The sequence below is a fragment of the Dermacentor variabilis genome, chromosome 1 (assembly GCF_050947875.1).
Source record: "Dermacentor variabilis isolate Ectoservices chromosome 1, ASM5094787v1, whole genome shotgun sequence".
In the NCBI taxonomy this organism is placed as follows: Eukaryota; Metazoa; Arthropoda; class Arachnida; order Ixodida; family Ixodidae; genus Dermacentor; species Dermacentor variabilis.
Genome location: NC_134568.1, coordinates 62,846,037 through 62,866,991, shown reverse-complemented (window position 1 = coordinate 62,866,991; position 20,955 = coordinate 62,846,037). Strand labels below are relative to the sequence as shown.

Genomic DNA, 20,955 nt, shown 5'->3' with positions numbered 1-20,955 from the left:
TGTGCTCCCACCCGCATAATAAAGCAGCACCCTCGAACAGGCTCCTTCTGAGTTAGCCAAAACGAAATGAAGGAAATAAAGAAAAAAATCACCGCCCAAGCACTCCGTACAGATGGTTAACCAGCAAAGGTAAAACATGTGGCCCTGGTGTTTACGACTGGGTTAATCCCGATGGCTCATGAAACGACAGCTTGGTAGGCTGCCGGATCCTCGGTACGCAGTTGCTACTCGCGCTCGGCTGCACGAGCCTGTTCTTGTACCCTGGCTGCAGCATCGGGAGGGCGTAGGCGGGCTCGTTCCCGGTTCTGCTCACGGCGTTGCTGATGGAAAGCTGCCTGCTCCTCAGGAGTATGTAAGACACATGGCCTACCCATTTTGGAGCCGGAGAGAAACTGCTGTGCATCCGCTCGGCTGCGACAGAGAGCAACAATGTCACTACTGGCACAGCCAATCACGCGCCTCGCTTTCGCTTTTTTATTTTGCATTCACATGGGGTTAAAAGGGGGAGTTTTTGGCGTACAGGCGACAGATGGATGGACTGACGAATCGGCTAGCCATATACAGCTTCGCTGTAAAACATCGTAATCGAGCTAGTGCCTTATCTGCCACGCCTCGGCCGAAGTAACATGTCCCGTTTGGTGTTAAGCTCAAAACAAGCTGTGACAGCTGTTATCTTGGCATAGATAAAGTGCACGGACTTTTTTCTTTGTTCTTTTTTTCTGCAAGACCTATCACCACAAAAGCGAATTGACCACATCAGTGCAAGTGTTCAAAGGCATGTTTTGTTTCGTCCCAGTCACCATGTCTTTCTCCAATGAGCAGCAGGAAAACATGATCTTTGCCTTGGGAGCTGCAAATGGCAACAAGAGGAAGTCTGCAAATATATATCAGTCATGGAAGTGTGGCGATAGACCAAACGCATCGGTTATCATCAGAAATTATGAAAACCTGAGACAAAGTGGCAGCTGCCAGAAACAGTGGCGGAGGACTCCTTGAAGGAGTCCCAGCCATGCATGAATGCTATAGCATTTATGGCCTTAAACCGTCATGCTAGCGTGCGGGACGTGCCTGCCCAGGTACTAATTTCCAAGAAATCAGTTTGGAGGATTCTAAACGACGACCTTTCACCTGTACCACCTTGACCAGCACCAATGCTTGGAAGATAGGGACCTGTAGAATCGTCTAGATCCCTCGAATTAGGTCCTCACAAAAGCCAATCGCCAGAGAAAACTGCCCAGGTAAATTTGCATAATGCACACTGAGTAAAGCACAATCGCCACCAGTACCAGTGGTCATTCAATGTGGGGTGTGGAATTTACGCTGGTGCTATAATCAGTCCCGTTTTCTTCGATCACACACTGATTGGACAGCGTTACGTGGACAATATCCTTGAAGGAGTGGTGGATGAGTTTGTCAGTGAAGTCCCACTGTCACGTCTTCCACTTCTGTGGTATCAGCAAGATGGACCACCAGCACACAGCAGCAGCCGAGCATAAAACTGGCTGGATGTAGCTTTTCATGCGCAATATATTGGAAGGCACGGGCCTGTAAATTGGTCGGCTAGGTGACCTGACCTCTCTCCACTCGATTTATTTCTTTGAGGTTATGTGAAAGATCGTGATTACACGACCGAGACGGACGTCAGATTAGCTCAAGACCAGGATAATGGATGTCTGCCTTGGAATTTGAGTGTCGGTAATCAAGAAAGCCACTGAAGATGTGATGAAGTGGACTCAGTACTGCTTAGCTGCAAAGAGCTATTCGAACACGTCCTCTAGGCAGCAGCTGGTGTTCAATGGCGCTTACAAATTCATAGATAATAAGGGCACACTGAAACCTGATGTATTTTTTGTTTTGTTTTTGTTTTTTGTGCAGGCGTCCTGATTACTGATTCGGCTAACTTAGAAGTGGTTATTTACTTTCTTGGACACATCGGTTTCGCCTTCTCTCACCAGGTTAAAAAATTAAATTATGGGGTTTTACGTGCCAAAACCAATTTCTGATTATGAGGCACGCCGTAGTGGAGGACTCCGTAAATTTTGACCACCTGGGGTTCTTTAACGTGCACCTAAATCTAAGTACAAGGGTGTTTTCGCATTTCGTCCCCATCAAAATGCGGCCGCCGTGGCCGGGATTCGATCGCGCGACCTTGCGATCAGCAGCCCAACACCATAGTCACTGAGCAACCATGGCGAGTAGCTCTCACCAGGTGGGTCGCTTCCCTGTCTGTTTATTGTGCTTTTATTTTAAACCAGAAACCTGTTCTTGCAGCACGTATGCACTCTCATGAAAACTAAAAGCATCACTTTAATTTGGCTGTTGTCCGAAGCAAGTTTCTGGCGTGAAATAAAGCTGCGCACGCACTCTCTCGATGCGGTGTGAGCGAAGCCGAGATTTTCAAACATGTCATGCCTATTACATTGCTTTGTGCGTTTCGTGCGTGGTCAGAGCGGCACTTCGGCCACATTATCAAGGGGCTTTCCTTATCTATGTGATTAGTCAGCCTTGAGAGATGGATAATAAGTGTGACGTAGAGAGGAAGGAATAGCTGTAAAGCCGCGAAACCTGCTGTTGGTGCTCCTTCTGTACCACTATCAAGGTGAATCGCTCTCTCTTCGGGTTTGCGACAGGCAATGCAGTTGCTTTCAATCAGCTTATTTGAGGGTGCTGCTTTATAATGCAGGTGGGAGTGTAGTAACATGGTATTTTTCATATTTCGTGAGGCTTGTATGACAGTCGGAAAAAATTGCACACAATTAGTACGTCGCTGAAAGCACAACAGTTAGATGTCATTTGGGGGTGCCTGGGGGTCCTTACAAATGCCTCATTGGCACCTTGATAATTAGGACAGTGCTTCTCAAATTAGATAATTAATTGCAATTTTCTAATTAAATTTCAGAAATGAAATAATTACTGGTGGCTACTCCACTGTACTGGAAACAACATGCACTAGGTTTTCTTCGAGTAACAGAACTGCTCTTTCTTTAAGTCTTGGTGCACGATAGTTGGGTCACACTGTATAATACACTCAGTAACAGAAATAAGGCCAAGCCGGACTCACTCGAAAATAGAATCAACAGGAGTAATGTACAGGAGCGCTTATACTTGAAAAAGAAAAAAAAAAGAGGCTGCAGTTTTGCCGGAAAGGAGAAGCAGTATTAGTGAAAGCAAAGTATACGATTACATGAAGGAAGATTACACCACCTAGAGATGCCAGATTCTTGGTGGTGGGAGAGGACTCGAGCTGTGAAACTGAACTGTTGCCTACTATGAGGTCTTGTGGATTCTCATACAAGCCCATCATTTCAGTGAACCATTACTCTAGGTCACACAAAGATTTGTTAAGTGCAAGAAATATATATATATATATATAGTGTGTGTGTGGGGTTCGGAAAAATGAAAACTTTCCACCTATGGATTGCGCTATGCTAAAATGCACCAGTACCGTTACGCACCGGCCAACAGCCGCCTATCTACATGTGCTCCCTATGCTTTTGAGTCGTAAACTCATTTCAAACGTACGTAGCACATGCGCAGTTTATAACTTAATTCCCACGGGGCGCACAGTGATGCGTACAGAAGAATCTGCCGCATGCGGTCCGCTAGTGCTATAGCGCCTGGTGACTAAGAAGCCCTTGGCGATACCGCCGGAGAGAGCGTAACTACCGCGGACAAGCTGCACACCGTTAGCACCGCTCTCCCCCGATGACGAGCGAGTACACCAGCTAAGAAAGAAAGAGTGAGAAAGACCAAACAAAGGCGAGCACATCAAATCCGGCACACACTGACCGTGAGCAACCTGCTCTGGTTGTCCAGGCTGACCATGGGCTCGATGGGGTTCGAGGAGCGGCCGAACATGTAGGTAAGCCCAAGCGCCGCCGCCGCTCCTGCCGCTGCCACCACGCCGTGCACGCCACCCACGTATGACAGGTATTCGCTCATCCCGAATAGGGACGGTCCTGCAACAGACGCGGGGCACACGCAGGATCAGCAATCATTCACTGCACGTCCCAGCCGGGCAGCGTGTATGGCGCGGCTATACCAACTTATCTAGCGTTTTGGCCGAGCACTGCGTGTCCATCGGTTGCTCATGTCAACCGCTACCATTATTCTTCTTTCCCATTTTTATTCCACACGTCAGGTTAGCAACTGCAGTCTACTACGTCGTGCTCGACATTGTCACGTCAGTGAAAGGCGCAGCCTTAGAATATATATATATATATATATATAAAATAGAAATAAGATATATAATGAAAGAAGGAAAGAAAGAAAGAACGAAAAAAAGGAAGAAAGTGGTGTGAAGTTTTGTGGAAAATGCTCTTTCCGTGTCACAACTCTGCATGCCTTTGCTCGTTGTGGAACACTCAAGGATGGCAAAGAGTCCTATAGACCTTTTTCATGCTTACAAACAGAGTTCCCAGAAGACTTCCGGTTAAGCCGTCAGGAGCAACAGAAGTTACATTGGCCTATAAACTTACAGGACCCTCCAGCTGGCACCAGCTTTGTTGGGGAGTTGGAGTATTTGACAATGAATTGTATTGTTATGTGCAACAAAAAAAAAAAAGCCCGTACCTGAGTTCGACACATTGTGCACGTTCTTTTATCTGAAAACATCAAGAATATGAGCCTGTAGAGTAGTATGCGGCAAAATACTTTTTCTTGGCTAACATGACTCTTGTAAATAGCTGACCAGAACTTCTCTGGGGTTATGAACGCAGTGCTGCCACATCGCGGATGAAAAAGGTCTATACATTCCCTTTCTTCTTGTTCATTACATTACGAGGGTCTCGAATCCAGAAACACTGATGCCTTAAGGTAGCATGTGTGGGTTTATTGACCATTTGCCGTCAGCCAAATAAGATCATGCACACTCGTGACGCCTGTGGCAGAAAGGATACGAGGGTTGCAATGTGGGCTTGTTGGTAGTGCATCTTCAAGGGGTGTACAGTAGCGCGATTAAAAGACGAGACAAAAGAAGACACACAGTGCTATGTGTGTCCCTGTGTGTCTTCTTTTGTCCCGTGTTTTAATCGCGCTACCGTACACCCCTTTAAGCAGAAAGGATGTTCCACATCCCCCGCCAAGGCTTGCGAGTGGTGGTGCTGGCTAACACTCCCAGGGTTAGTTGTAGTAAAACATATTTACCCCAGAAACTGGATGGGAAAACGGCGCTGTGGTAGTTCAATTGGTAAGAGCATCCCACGCGTAATACGAAGACATGGGTTCGTGACGCACCTGCGGCCAGTTGTTTTTCATCCACTTTCATTTCCATTAATTTGTCATTTCTTTAATTCAATTAGAAAGTAACAGTAACCTCCCCTATGTTGTCCTTGGTGTCTTTGTTGACTTTTTATGATATGAGTAATAAAAATTGGGCGCACTGGTTCCCTTTCTTTTCATTCGTTAAATTACAAGGGTCTCAAATTTGGCAATGCTGATGCCTTCAGGTAGCATGTGTGGGTTTATTGACCAGTTGCCCAAATAAGATAACATACTGTGTGTATGTGTGTGTGTACACACACACACACACACACACACACACACACACACACACACATATATATATATATATATATATATATATATATATATATATATATATATATATATATATATTTATGGAGAGAGAGAGAGAGAGAGAGAGAGAGAGAGAGAGAGGGGGGGAAGAGAGAGGGGCTCCGTCAGTGATTTTTTTTTTCTTGTTGCGAACTAACACAGCACATGCCTCTTAACGCAATAGCGTTAAGAAGCTCATGTCGCAGAAAATCCGGCGTCCGGCGTCAGACGTCACACTGGCAAAACGATTTTCGAGCCGCACATACCCAGGCCGTTCATATGATGCGAGAAATTCAATCAACTAATTGAATTTCTCAAGCTAAAATACGCCTACACACTACCTACAGACATGATAGCTCTTGGATTGTAATTTGAATTTACGAGCAAACGTAATTCTGTTACGCGAAAACACAAACAAACCCCTTTTCCAGTGTTTCTACAAAGCATAGACCGGAGACCGGGTCCGCCATTTTCGCACGCCGGCGCGTAAACATCTGAGTCCACGGAGCAGGGCGCCCGCTTCCTTGAAAGACTTCCAGATGGCGCTCGCCTCCGCCGCATCGCGCAAGAGCTTGGTGGTGCAACCCACCGCCCCGTTCCAAAGGGGACGCTCATAACATCCATCCATCCATCCATCGCGGCCCTGCCAGAGGCCGCGCTTCGACCAGAAAGCCCGCCTTCGTGCATAGCGTTCGCCGCGAGCGTTTCTCGGCAGATATTACGGTTACATACGCTGCAGTTGCCGGGAAGCGTGAGAAGCACTAAGGCACCTTTGAATGCAATTGCGTTCCAGTGTTAAAGACGAAGCTTAAGCGTCCTCCAATTTCTTCAGCTTTCGCTAGAATACAGATTCCATGCACTTCGCGGGAGCCACTGAACTTTATGTGAAAATGATGCGGCGTTTCTTCCACGCCTAAAACGAAATGTATTTTCCTCAATCTTTCAACAACAAAATATCACCAGCGATTACGATACTCCCTAACGCTAAATTTGAACGCAGCTGTATACGTAGTTTCATTTCGCGATATACTGGCTGGCGCAGGCAATCTGTCTCGTGCGGCACCTTGCAAACGGAGTGAAGTGTGGCGCGACTGCCTCGCTAATTGAGAGATCGCGAGAGGAAGCACGTGGGTGACGCGTAGACGCGATTCACAGCAGCCGCTGCAAACAACCTCAGCTCATGCAGCGCTTTGTTTCCATACGGACGACGCGCATTACTCTGGCGCCATTTCGTAGCCATCGGCGCCACAAAGCCCCTCTTACAGTGTTCTAGTAAACTGTACCGCTCTTGCGCGACACTACGCTTTCCTTCTCACGCTTTCGCCATGCCCTCCTCCTCCACTTTTTTCATCCCCCGTTGCGCACCGCGCTCGCTCTCATCTTTCGCTGTGCTTGTTCGCTCGGTTAAGAGGTAGGACGCCGATAGGGTGGCTAGCCACCCTAACGCCGATGCAGGAACGGGCGTCTAAGAGGTGCGCTCTAAGAGAAACACACGCCAGTTTACAACATGCGCGCGTTTTATAGCGAAGCTGTTTCAGGGAGTTCCGCAACGGTTTTCCTGTGGCGGTGTGGTCTATATCAAATATATATGCAATGCAAAGTGTGTGGGAGCCCCTAATTTGCTTGGAAACGAAATAATGAATGATTATAAAATAAAAGCTACCTTGCGTATACCTCATCTGAATAGACAATTTACGTGCGCGGCTTTTTTTAAATAGTAATCCGTTATTTTTTGTTTCTCACGTTGCGTTATGCCGGCTTCACGTTGGAGGACAGCTTATGCTTATGCCGTGGAGGCAGTCACTAAAAGAACGGCCCCTAATGAAATTTTGCTTAAACGTAATTATTAGTGATTATAAAGTAACGGTTAAAACCTTGCTTATAACTCACTGGAATATACAGCTCATTTGCACAGGTTTTTCAACTAGCATAATAGGCACTTGTTTCTTTTCACGTCGCATTTTGCTGTGTCCACGTTCAAGGCCAGCTTTCTTTTTCTTCCCCTCACAGGAGTTTGTATGGCTGCGGCGGTGAAAGCAGACTACGTCGCGTGGTCCAGCAACGCCGCCTGAGTGGGAGCCCTGAAGCGGCCCTATGACGATCGAGGGCGTCGGTTATAAATCATCTTACGAACCGCCAACAAACATACCATGCTTAGTACAATTCCAAAGAGTGTGAGAAATCGCTTATACAGCTCCGCTGTCCTTGATGTATCTGTCGCTGAGATTGGCCTATATCTGCCAAGAAATTTTATGACGTGAGTCTCTGTCAGAGAAGATCGCCTGCTAAAATTGCAGGTAACGAAAACATGCTATACTATTATCGCTTATATCTTTGCAACTATACTAACCGCGCGCTTTACTCTGGCATAATTGCGTAGAGGAAAGAGGCCATTACTCGATTATGCACGTGTCGTGCGCACAGATGGCGCCGTTGTCGGGCCAAGCATGACGCAATCGGAGCTAAATTTGGCCTCTTGTCCGGCGTTCGGAAACTTTCGGTAGAACTAAGAGTACAAAAATAACCTTGTTCTAGTACACTCTAGTAGTACGTTTGTCGCTCCGAGCGAGAGCGGCCGCGTTTGAGCAAGCTGACTCAGCCATAGTCATCATCATCATCATCATCAGCCTAGTTACGCCCACTGCAGGGCAAAGGCCTCTCCCATACTTCTCCAACTACCCCGGTCATGTACTAATTGTGGCCATGTTGTCCCTGCAAACGTCTTAATGTCATCCGCCCACCTAACTTTCTGCCGCCCCCTGCTACGCATCCCTTCCCTTGGAATCCAGTCCGTAACCCTTAGTGACCATCGGTTATCTTCCCTCCTCATTACATGTCCGGCCCATGCCCATTTCTTTTTCTTGATTTCAACTAAGATGTCGTTTACCCGCGTTTGTTGCCTCACCCAATCTGCTCTTTTCTTATCCCTTAACGTCACACCCATCATTCTTCTTTCCATAGCTCGTTGCGTCGTCCTCAATTTCAGCAGAACCCTTTTCGTAAGTCTCCAGGTTTCTGCCCCATATGTGAGTACTGGTAACACACAGCTGTTATACACTTTCCTTTTGAGGGATAGTGGCAACCTGCTGTTCATGATTTGAGAATGCCTCCCAAACGCACCCCAGCCCATTCTTATTCTTCTGGTTATTTCAGTCTCATGATCCGGATCCGTGGTCACTACCTGCCCTAAGTAGATGTAGTCCCTTACCCCTTCCAGTGCTTCGCTACCTATCGTAAACTGCTGTTCTCTTCCGAGCCTGTTAAACATTACTTTAGTTTTCTGCAGATTAATTTTCAGACCCACCCTTCTGCTTTGCCTCTCCAGGTCAGTGAGCATGCATTGCAATTGGTCTCCTGAGTTACTAAGCAAGGCAATATCATCAGCGAATCGCAAGTTGCTAAGGTATTCTCCATCAACTTTTATCCCCAATTCTTCCCACTCCAGGCCTCTGAATACCTCCTGTAAACATGCTGTGAATAGCATTGGAGATATCGTATCTCCCTGTCTAACGCCTTTCTTTATAGGGATTTTGTTGCTTTCTTTGTGGAGGACTACGGTGGCTGTGGAGCCGCTATAGATATCTTCCAGTATCTTTACATATGGCTCATCTACACCCTGATTCCGTAATGCCTCCATGACTGCTGAGGTTTCGACTGAATCAAACGCTTTCTCGTAATCAATGAAAGCTATATATAAGGGTTGGTTATATTCTGCACATTTCTCTATCAGTTGATTGATAGTGTGAGTATGGTCTATTGTTGAGTAGCCTTTACGGAATCCTGCCTGGTCCTTTGGTTGACAGAAGTCTAAGGTGTTCCTGATTCTATTTGCGATTACCTTAGTAAATACTTTGTAGGCAACGGACAGTAAGCTGATCGGTCTATAGTTTTTCAAGTCTTTGGCGTCCCCTTTCTTATGGATTAGGATTATGTTAGCGTTCTTCCAAGATTCCGGTACGCTCGAGGTTATGAGGCATTGCGTATACAGGGTGGCTAGTTTCTCTAGAACAATCTGACCACCATCCTTCAACAAATCTGCTGTTACCTGATCCTCCCCGGCTGCCTTCCCCCTTTGCATAGCTCCTAAGGCTTTCTTTACTTCTTCTGGCGTTACCTGTGGGATTTCGAATTCCTCTAGGCTATTCTTTCTTCCACTATCGTCGTGGGTGCCACTGGTACTGTATAAATCTCTATAGAACTCCTCAGCCACTTGAACTATCTCATCCATATTAGTAACGATATTGCCGGCTTTGTCTCTTAACGCACACATCTGATTCTTGCCTATTCCTAGTTTCTTCTTCACTGTTTTTAGGCTTCCTCCGTTCCTGAGAGCCTGTTCAATTCTATCCATATTATAGTTCCTGATGTCCGCTGTCTTACGCTTGTTGATTAACTTAGAAAGTTCTGCCAGTTCTATTCTAGCTGTAGGGTTAGAGGCTTTCATACATTGGCGTTTCTTGATCAGATCTTTCGTCTCCTGCGATAGCTTACTGGTTTCCTGTCTAACGGAGTTACCACCGACTTCTATTGCGCACTCCTTAATGGTTCCCATGAGATAGTCGTTCATTGCTTCAACACTAAGGTCCTCTTCCTGAGTTAAAGCCGAATACCTGTTCTGTAGCTTGATCCGGAATTCCTCTAGTTTCCCTCTTACCGCTAATTCATTGATTGGCTTCTTGTGTACCAGTTTCTTCCGTTCCCTCCTCAAGTCTAGGCTAATTCGAGTTCTTACCATCCTATGGTCACTGCAGCGTACCTTGCCGAGTACGTCTACATCTTGTATGATGCCAGGGTTCGCGCAGAGTATGAAGTCGATTTCATTTCTAGTCTCACCATTCGGGCTCCTCCACGTCCACTTTCGACTAACCCGCTTGCGGAAAAAGGTGTTCATTATCCGCATATTATTCTGTTCTGCAAACTCTACTAATAATTCTCCTCTGCTATTCCTAGAGCCTATGCCATATTCCCCCACTGACTTGTCTCCAGCCTGCTTCTTGCCTACCCTGGCATTGAAGTCGCCCATCAGTATAGTGTATTTTGTTTTGACTTTACCCATCGCCGATTCCACGTCTTCATAAAAGCTTTCGACTTCCTGGTCATCATGACTGCATGTAGGGGCATAGACTTGTACCACCTTCAATTTGTACCTCTTATTAAGTTTCACAACAAGACCTGCCACCCTCTCGTTAATGCTATAGAATTCCTGTATGTTACCAGCTATTTCCTTATTAATCAGGAATCCGACTCCTAGTTCTCGCCTCTCCGCTAAGCCCCGGTAACACAGTACATGCCCGCTTTTTAGCACTGTATATGCTTCTTTTGTCCTCCTAACCTCACTGAGCCCTATTATATCCCATTTACTACCCTCTAATTCCTCCAATAATACTGCTAGACTCGCCTCACTAGATAGCGTTCTAACGTTAAACGTTGCCAGGTTCAGATTCCAATGGCGGCCTGTCCGGAGCCAGGTATTCTTAGCACCCTCTGCAGCGTTACAGATCTGACCGCCGCCGTGGTCAGTTGCTTCGCGGCTGCTGGGGACTGAGGGCCGGGGTTTGATTGTTGTATTCATATAGGAGGTTGTGGCCAAGTACTGCACCAGGGTGGCCAATCCTGCTCTGGTGAGAGAGTGCGTTACCGGTTCTGGTCACCGGGATCAGGCCGCACTCCAGGCCTGTTTGTGCAATTTCTCAACACACGGGTTTTTTTTTCTTTTTTTTTGTATTTCCCGGAGGAGAATTGCGCGGCACCGGGATTTGAATCACGGTCCCCTTGCACTGGAGACGGATACTCTACCGTCCCCGCAGGAGTTAAATTAAAATTTGAATTATGGTGTTTTGCGTGACAAAAACCACTTTCTGATTATGCACGCCGTAGTGGAGGACTCCGAAAATTTCGACCACCTGGGGTTCTTTAACGTGCACCTAATTCTAAGTACACGGGTGTTTTCGCATTTCGCCCCCATCGAAATGCGGCCGCCGTGGCCGGGGTCCGATCCCGCGACCTCGTGCTCAGCAGTCTAACACCATGACCACTGAGCAACCACGGCGGGTCCCGCAAAAGTGGTACGCCTCATTTAACCTACAGTGGCGCCCTATTTGATCAGTCAAGGTGGACCAATCTGAGCTCGGTTATACCGCATGGATGGCACTCGGCTAGAGAACCTGGTATTTATGACCTGCACATGTGTGGCCACACATAATTGAGGATATATAATTTTTTTTTTTTAGGAGGGTTTCCGTACAGTGATAAAAGGAAGGAAAATACATTAAAAGGAAAAAAAAAAAAGGAAAAAAAAAGGAACATAACATGTGATTTGAACTCGTGATCCTTCAATGTTGCCCGGAAAGGTAGCTCAGTCGGTTGGTTCGTCAAGCCAGCGGTTACTTTCAAGCGCTATAGCTCCTGCTCCGAGCCTCATACTTATGTGGAAAGGGGCTGGTGTTGTCCGCGACAGTCGATTTTTGCTGATTCTGAGTGGTTGGAAGGCATTATTTCTTGGAAAAATGGCCGCCAGAGGAGCTGCGTGAACTTTAGACTTGAAATTTAGACTTGAGGGGAAGCTTCGTTAACAAACTATAACACGGCAATGAGCACTCGAATACGACGAGAGAAATAATTGAGACGTGGAAAATTCCCTCGAAATAAATCTGGTTTGCGAGACAAATGCTTGTATGTATTGAATCTCTTAAAAGATGAGGGGGGAAATATGCGCTCACCGAGAGGGCATCGTCCGCACGAGACCACCGCCAGGCTCCTTACGGGGATGTGGAGAGCTTCGCGGCCGGAACGAAGCCCCCCCTCTCCGCCGACCAGGCGTGGAAAACGCGCTTTCCGATCGCTCAAGGTTGCGTAGGAATGGTATAGTTCTAGCGTCTAGGAAAAGTTTTAACAGGTGCGAGGACGGCACGCATAGCGTGGGAAGCTAGCCGCCGGAATAGCTATCTTCGAGAGCTATTCTATATTATATTATATTATACTTCGAGAGCTATGACTGATGCTTTTCTATATATATGTATTCATCTCATCTATGCGATCGCATGCGCGTGCTGTTTCTTTGTCTCTGCGTGTAGTAGTTAAGAGAGTCAGTTTAAGGGCGGAGAAGAGGGAAGGAAAGGAAAGCAAACTTGCAGCGCCGTGGTTTTAAGGCGCAACCGTGGTAGAGAAACGGAAAGGCGATATAAGCATGCGTGGCCATGATACGCACACGACAAACTGCCTTAAGGTATTTAGAATTGAGGGGTAGTTTCGTTAACAAACTATAACACGGCAATCAGCACCCGAATATAATTATAACCCTAATAATAATTGTAAATATTCATCTCATCTATAGTATCTAAAGCGCGCGTTGTTTCTTGCCTCTGCGTGTAGTAGTTAAGAGAGCCAGTGTAAGGGCGGAGAAGAGGGAAGGAAAAGAAAGCAAACTTGCAGCGCCGTGGTTTTAAGGCGCAACCGTGGTAGAGAAACGGAAAGGCGATATAAGCATGCGTGGCCATGATACGCACACGACAAACTGCCTTACAATATTTAGACTTGAGGGGAAGCTTCGTTAACAAACTATAACACGGCAATGAGCACTCGAATACGACGAGAGAAATAATTGAGACGTGGAAAATTCCCTCGAAATAAATCTGGTTTGCGAGACAAATGCTTGTATGTATTGAATCTCTTAAAAGATGAGGGGGGAAATATGCGCTCACCGAGAGGGCATCGTCCGCACGAGACCACCGCCAGGCTCCTTACGGGGATGTGGAGAGCTTCGCGGCCGGAACGAAGCCCCCCCTCTCCGCCGACCAGGCGTGGAAAACGCGCTTTCCGATCGCTCAAGGTTGCGTAGGAATGGTATAGTTCTAGCGTCTAGGAAAAGTTTTAACAGGTGCGAGGACGGCACGCATAGCGTGGGAAGCTAGCCGCCGGAATAGCTATCTTCGAGAGCTATTCTATATTATATTATATTATACTTCGAGAGCTATGACTGATGCTTTTCTATATATATATGTATTCATCTCATCTATGCGATCGCATGCGCGTGCTGTTTCTTTGTCTCTGCGTGTAGTAGTTAAGAGAGTCAGTTTAAGGGCGGAGAAGAGGGAAGGAAAGGAAAGCAAACTTGCAGCGCCGTGGTTTTAAGGCGCAACCGTGGTAGAGAAACGGAAAGGCGATATAAGCATGCGTGGCCATGATACGCACACGACAAACTGCCTTAAGGTATTTAGAATTGAGGGGTAGTTTCGTTAACAAACTATAACACGGCAATCAGCACCCGAATATAATTATAACCCTAATAATAATTGTAAATATTCATCTCATCTATAGTATCTAAAGCGCGCGTTGTTTCTTGCCTCTGCGTGTAGTAGTTAAGAGAGCCAGTGTAAGGGCGGAGAAGAGGGAAGGAAAAGAAAGCAAACTTGCAGCGCCGTGGTTTTAAGGCGCAACCGTGGTAGAGAAACGGAAAGGCGATATAAGCATGCGTGGCCATGATACGCACACGACAAACTGCCTTACAATATTTAGACTTGAGGGGAAGCTTCGTTAACAAACTATAACACGGCAATGAGCACTCGAATACGACGAGAGAAATAATTGAGACGTGGAAAATTCCCTCGAAATAAATCTGGTTTGCGAGACAAATGCTTGTATGTATTGAATCTCTTAAAAGATGAGGGGGGAAATATGCGCTCACCGAGAGGGCATCGTCCGCACGAGACCACCGCCAGGCTCCTTACGGGGATGTGGAGAGCTTCGCGGCCGGAACGAAGCCCCCCCTCTCCGCCGACCAGGCGTGGAAAACGCGCTTTCCGATCGCTCAAGGTTGCGTAGGAATGGTATAGTTCTAGCGTCTAGGAAAAGTTTTAACAGGTGCGAGGACGGCACGCATAGCGTGGGAAGCTAGCCGCCGGAATAGCTATCTTCGAGAGCTATTCTATATTATATTATATTATACTTCGAGAGCTATGACTGATGCTTTTCTATATATATATGTATTCATCTCATCTATGCGATCGCATGCGCGTGCTGTTTCTTTGTCTCTGCGTGTAGTAGTTAAGAGAGTCAGTTTAAGGGCGGAGAAGAGGGAAGGAAAGGAAAGCAAACTTGCAGCGCCGTGGTTTTAAGGCGCAACCGTGGTAGAGAAACGGAAAGGCGATATAAGCATGCGTGGCCATGATACGCACACGACAAACTGCCTTAAGGTATTTAGAATTGAGGGGTAGTTTCGTTAACAAACTATAACACGGCAATCAGCACCCGAATATAATTATAACCCTAATAATAATTGTAAATATTCATCTCATCTATAGTATCTAAAGCGCGCGTTGTTTCTTGCCTCTGCGTGTAGTAGTTAAGAGAGCCAGTGTAAGGGCGGAGAAGAGGGAAGGAAAAGAAAGCAAACTTGCAGCGCCGTGGTTTTAAGGCGCAACCGTGGTAGAGAAACGGAAAGGCGATATAAGCATGCGTGGCCATGATACGCACACGACAAACTGCCTTACAATATTTAGACTTGAGGGGAAGCTTCGTTAACAAACTATAACACGGCAATGAGCACTCGAATACGACGAGAGAAATAATTGAGACGTGGAAAATTCCCTCGAAATAAATCTGGTTTGCGAGACAAATGCTTGTATGTATTGAATCTCTTAAAAGATGAGGGGGGAAATATGCGCTCACCGAGAGGGCATCGTCCGCACGAGACCACCGCCAGGCTCCTTACGGGGATGTGGAGAGCTTCGCGGCCGGAACGAAGCCCCCCCTCTCCGCCGACCAGGCGTGGAAAACGCGCTTTCCGATCGCTCAAGGTTGCGTAGGAATGGTATAGTTCTAGCGTCTAGGAAAAGTTTTAACAGGTGCGAGGACGGCACGCATAGCGTGGGAAGCTAGCCGCCGGAATAGCTATCTTCGAGAGCTATTCTATATTATATTATATTATACTTCGAGAGCTATGACTGATGCTTTTCTATATATATGTATTCATCTCATCTATGCGATCGCATGCGCGTGCTGTTTCTTTGTCTCTGCGTGTAGTAGTTAAGAGAGTCAGTTTAAGGGCGGAGAAGAGGGAAGGAAAGGAAAGCAAACTTGCAGCGCCGTGGTTTTAAGGCGCAACCGTGGTAGAGAAACGGAAAGGCGATATAAGCATGCGTGGCCATGATACGCACACGACAAACTGCCTTAAGGTATTTAGAATTGAGGGGTAGTTTCGTTAACAAACTATAACACGGCAATCAGCACTCGAATATAATTATAACCCTAATAATAATTGTAAATATTCATCTCATCTATAGTATCTAAAGCGCGCGTTGTTTCTTGCCTCTGCGTGTAGTAGTTAAGAGAGCCAGTGTAAGGGCGGAGAAGAGGGAAGGAAAAGAAAGCAAACTTGCAGCGCCGTGGTTTTAAGGCGCAACCGTGGTAGAGAAACGGAAAGGCGATATAAGCATGCGTGGCCATGATACGCACACGACAAACTGCCTTACAATATTTAGACTTGAGGGGAAGCTTCGTTAACAAACTATAACACGGCAATGAGCACTCGAATACGACGAGAGAAATAATTGAGACGTGGAAAATTCCCTCGAAATAAATCTGGTTTGCGAGACAAATGCTTGTATGTATTGAATCTCTTAAAAGATGAGGGGGGAAATATGCGCTCACCGAGAGGGCATCGTCCGCACGAGACCACCGCCAGGCTCCTTACGGGGATGTGGAGAGCTTCGCGGCCGGAACGAAGCCCCCCCTCTCCGCCGACCAGGCGTGGAAAACGCGCTTTCCGATCGCTCAAGGTTGCGTAGGAATGGTATAGTTCTAGCGTCTAGGAAAAGTTTTAACAGGTGCGAGGACGGCACGCATAGCGTGGGAAGCTAGCCGCCGGAATAGCTATCTTCGAGAGCTATTCTATATTATATTATATTATACTTCGAGAGCTATGACTGATGCTTTTCTATATATATGTATTCATCTCATCTATGCGATCGCATGCGCGTGCTGTTTCTTTGTCTCTGCGTGTAGTAGTTAAGAGAGTCAGTTTAAGGGCGGAGAAGAGGGAAGGAAAGGAAAGCAAACTTGCAGCGCCGTGGTTTTAAGGCGCAACCGTGGTAGAGAAACGGAAAGGCGATATAAGCATGCGTGGCCATGATACGCACACGACAAACTGCCTTAAGGTATTTAGAATTGAGGGGTAGTTTCGTTAACAAACTATAACACGGCAATCAGCACCCGAATATAATTATAACCCTAATAATAATTGTAAATATTCATCTCATCTATAGTATCTAAAGCGCGCGTTGTTTCTTGCCTCTGCGTGTAGTAGTTAAGAGAGCCAGTGTAAGGGCGGAGAAGAGGGAAGGAAAAGAAAGCAAACTTGCAGCGCCGTGGTTTTAAGGCGCAACCGTGGTAGAGAAACGGAAAGGCGATATAAGCATGCGTGGCCATGATACGCACACGACAAACTGCCTTACAATATTTAGACTTGAGGGGAAGCTTCGTTAACAAACTATAACACGGCAATGAGCACTCGAATACGACGAGAGAAATAATTGAGACGTGGAAAATTCCCTCGAAATAAATCTGGTTTGCGAGACAAATGCTTGTATGTATTGAATCTCTTAAAAGATGAGGGGGGAAATATGCGCTCACCGAGAGGGCATCGTCCGCACGAGACCACCGCCAGGCTCCTTACGGGGATGTGGAGAGCTTCGCGGCCGGAACGAAGCCCCCCCTCTCCGCCGACCAGGCGTGGAAAACGCGCTTTCCGATCGCTCAAGGTTGCGTAGGAATGGTATAGTTCTAGCGTCTAGGAAAAGTTTTAACAGGTGCGAGGACGGCACGCATAGCGTGGGAAGCTAGCCGCCGGAATAGCTATCTTCGAGAGCTATTCTATATTATATTATATTATACTTCGAGAGCTATGACTGATGCTTTTCTATATATATATGTATTCATCTCATCTATGCGATCGCATGCGCGTGCTGTTTCTTTGTCTCTGCGTGTAGTAGTTAAGAGAGTCAGTTTAAGGGCGGAGAAGAGGGAAGGAAAGGAAAGCAAACTTGCAGCGCCGTGGTTTTAAGGCGCAACCGTGGTAGAGAAACGGAAAGGCGATATAAGCATGCGTGGCCATGATACGCACACGACAAACTGCCTTAAGGTATTTAGAATTGAGGGGTAGTTTCGTTAACAAACTATAACACGGCAATCAGCACCCGAATATAATTATAACCCTAATAATAATTGTAAATATTCATCTCATCTATAGTATCTAAAGCGCGCGTTGTTTCTTGCCTCTGCGTGTAGTAGTTAAGAGAGCCAGTGTAAGGGCGGAGAAGAGGGAAGGAAAAGAAAGCAAACTTGCAGCGCCGTGGTTTTAAGGCGCAACCGTGGTAGAGAAACGGAAAGGCGATATAAGCATGCGTGGCCATGATACGCACACGACAAACTGCCTTACAATATTTAGACTTGAGGGGAAGCTTCGTTAACAAACTATAACACGGCAATGAGCACTCGAATACGACGAGAGAAATAATTGAGACGTGGAAAATTCCCTCGAAATAAATCTGGTTTGCGAGACAAATGCTTGTATGTATTGAATCTCTTAAAAGATGAGGGGGGAAATATGCGCTCACCGAGAGGGCATCGTCCGCACGAGACCACCGCCAGGCTCCTTACGGGGATGTGGAGAGCTTCGCGGCCGGAACGAAGCCCCCCCTCTCCGCCGACCAGGCGTGGAAAACGCGCTTTCCGATCGCTCAAGGTTGCGTAGGAATGGTATAGTTCTAGCGTCTAGGAAAAGTTTTAACAGGTGCGAGGACGGCACGCATAGCGTGGGAAGCTAGCCGCCGGAATAGCTATCTTCGAGAGCTATTCTATATTATATTATATTATACTTCGAGAGCTATGACTGATGCTTTTCTATATATATATGTATTCATCTCATCTATGCGATCGCATGCGCGTGCTGTTTCTTTGTCTCTGCGTGTAGTAGTTAAGAGAGTCAGTTTAAGGGCGGAGAAGAGGGAAGGAAAGGAAAGCAAACTTGCAGCGCCGTGGTTTTAAGGCGCAACCGTGGTAGAGAAACGGAAAGGCGATATAAGCATGCGTGGCCATGATACGCACACGACAAACTGCCTTAAGGTATTTAGAATTGAGGGGTAGTTTCGTTAACAAACTATAACACGGCAATCAGCACCCGAATATAATTATAACCCTAATAATAATTGTAAATATTCATCTCATCTATAGTATCTAAAGCGCGCGTTGTTTCTTGCCTCTGCGTGTAGTAGTTAAGAGAGCCAGTGTAAGGGCGGAGAAGAGGGAAGGAAAAGAAAGCAAACTTGCAGCGCCGTGGTTTTAAGGCGCAACCGTGGTAGAGAAACGGAAAGGCGATATAAGCATGCGTGGCCATGATACGCACACGACAAACTGCCTTACAATATTTAGACTTGAGGGGAAGCTTCGTTAACAAACTATAACACGGCAATGAGCACTCGAATACGACGAGAGAAATAATTGAGACGTGGAAAATTCCCTCGAAATAAATCTGGTTTGCGAGACAAATGCTTGTATGTATTGAATCTCTTAAAAGATGAGGGGGGAAATATGCGCTCACCGAGAGGGCATCGTCCGCACGAGACCACCGCCAGGCTCCTTACGGGGATGTGGAGAGCTTCGCGGCCGGAACGAAGCCCCCCCTCTCCGCCGACCAGGCGTGGAAAACGCGCTTTCCGATCGCTCAAGGTTGCGTAGGAATGGTATAGTTCTAGCGTCTAGGAAAAGTTTTAACAGGTGCGAGGACGGCACGCATAGCGTGGGAAGCTAGCCGCCGGAATAGCTATCTTCGAGAGCTATTCTATATTATATTATATTATACTTCGAGAGCTATGACTGATGCTTTTCTATATATATGTATTCATCTCATCTATGCGATCGCATGCGCGTGCTGTTTCTTTGTCTCTGCGTGTAGTAGTTAAGAGAGTCAGTTTAAGGGCGGAGAAGAGGGAAGGAAAGGAAAGCAAACTTGCAGCGCCGTGGTTTTAAGGCGCAACCGTGGTAGAGAAACGGAAAGGCGATATAAGCATGCGTGGCCATGATACGCACACGACAAACTGCCTTAAGGTATTTAGAATTGAGGGGTAGTTTCGTTAACAAACTATAACACGGCAATCAGCACTCGAATATAATTATAACCCTAATAATAATTGTAAATATTCATCTCATCTATAGTATCTAAAGCGCGCGTTGTTTCTTGCCTCTGCGTGTAGTAGTTAAGAGAGCCAGTGTAAGGGCGGAGAAGAGGGAAGGAAAAGAAAGCAAACTTGCAGCGCCGTGGTTTTAAGGCGCAACCGTGGTAGAGAAACGGAAAGGCGATATAAGCATGCGTGGCCATGATACGCACACGACAAACTGCCTTACAATATTTAGACTTGAGGGGAAGCTTCGTTAACAAACTATAACACGGCAATGAGCACTCGAATACGACGAGAGAAATAATTGAGACGTGGAAAATTCCCTCGAAATAAATCTGGTTTGCGAGACAAATGCTTGTATGTATTGAATCTCTTAAAAGATGAGGGGGGAAATATGCGCTCACCGAGAGGGCATCGTCCGCACGAGACCACCGCCAGGCTCCTTACGGGGATGTGGAGAGCTTCGCGGCCGGAACGAAGCCCCCCCTCTCCGCCGACCAGGCGTGGAAAACGCGCTTTCCGATCGCTCAAGGTTGCGTAGGAATGGTATAGTTCTAGCGTCTAGGAAAAGTTTTAACAGGTGCGAGGACGGCACGCATAGCGTGGGAAGCTAGCCGCCGGAATAGCTATCTTCGAGAGCTATTCTATATTATATTATATTATACTTCGAGAGCTATGACTGATGCTTTTCTATATATATGTATTCATCTCATCTATGCGATCGCATGCGCGTGCTGTTTCTTTGTCTCTGCGTGTAGTAGTTAAGAGAGTCAGTTTAAGGGCGGAGAAGAGGGAAGGAAAGGAAAGCAAACTTGCAGCGCCGTGGTTTTAAGGCGCAACCGTGGTAGAGAAACGGAAAGGCGATATAAGCATGCGTGGCCATGATACGCACACGACAAACTGCCTTAAGGTATTTAGAATTGAGGGGTAGTTTCGTTAACAAACTATAACACGGCAATCAGCACCCGAATATAATTATAACCCTAATAATAATTGTAAATATTCATCTCATCTATAGTATCTAAAGCGCGCGTTGTTTCTTGCCTCTGCGTGTAGTAGTTAAGAGAGCCAGTGTAAGGGCGGAGAAGAGGGAAGGAAAAGAAAGCAAACTTGCAGCGCCGTGGTTTTAAGGCGCAACCGTGGTAGAGAAACGGAAAGGCGATATAAGCATGCGTGGCCATGATACGCACACGACAAACTGCCTTACAATATTTAGACTTGAGGGGAA

At 46.6% G+C, this 20,955-nt stretch overlaps 1 protein-coding gene across 8 annotated transcripts in view; it reads right to left on the bottom strand.

Annotated features, from left to right (window-relative positions):
- Window positions 1-20,955, bottom strand: part of LOC142578644 (long-chain-fatty-acid--CoA ligase 1) — a 211,511-nt gene that overhangs the window by 63,428 nt on the left and 127,128 nt on the right. For 7 of the 8 annotated variants that reach the window (XM_075688087.1, XM_075688104.1, XM_075688080.1 and 4 more), the window contains one exon: window positions 3,790-3,959. In XM_075688087.1, coding sequence (XP_075544202.1) covers window positions 3,790-3,959 — 170 coding nt within the window. Of the gene's footprint in view, window positions 1-260; window positions 412-3,789; window positions 3,960-20,955 lie in introns of those variants that run through there. The other variant, XM_075688137.1, reaches the window with a different exon arrangement.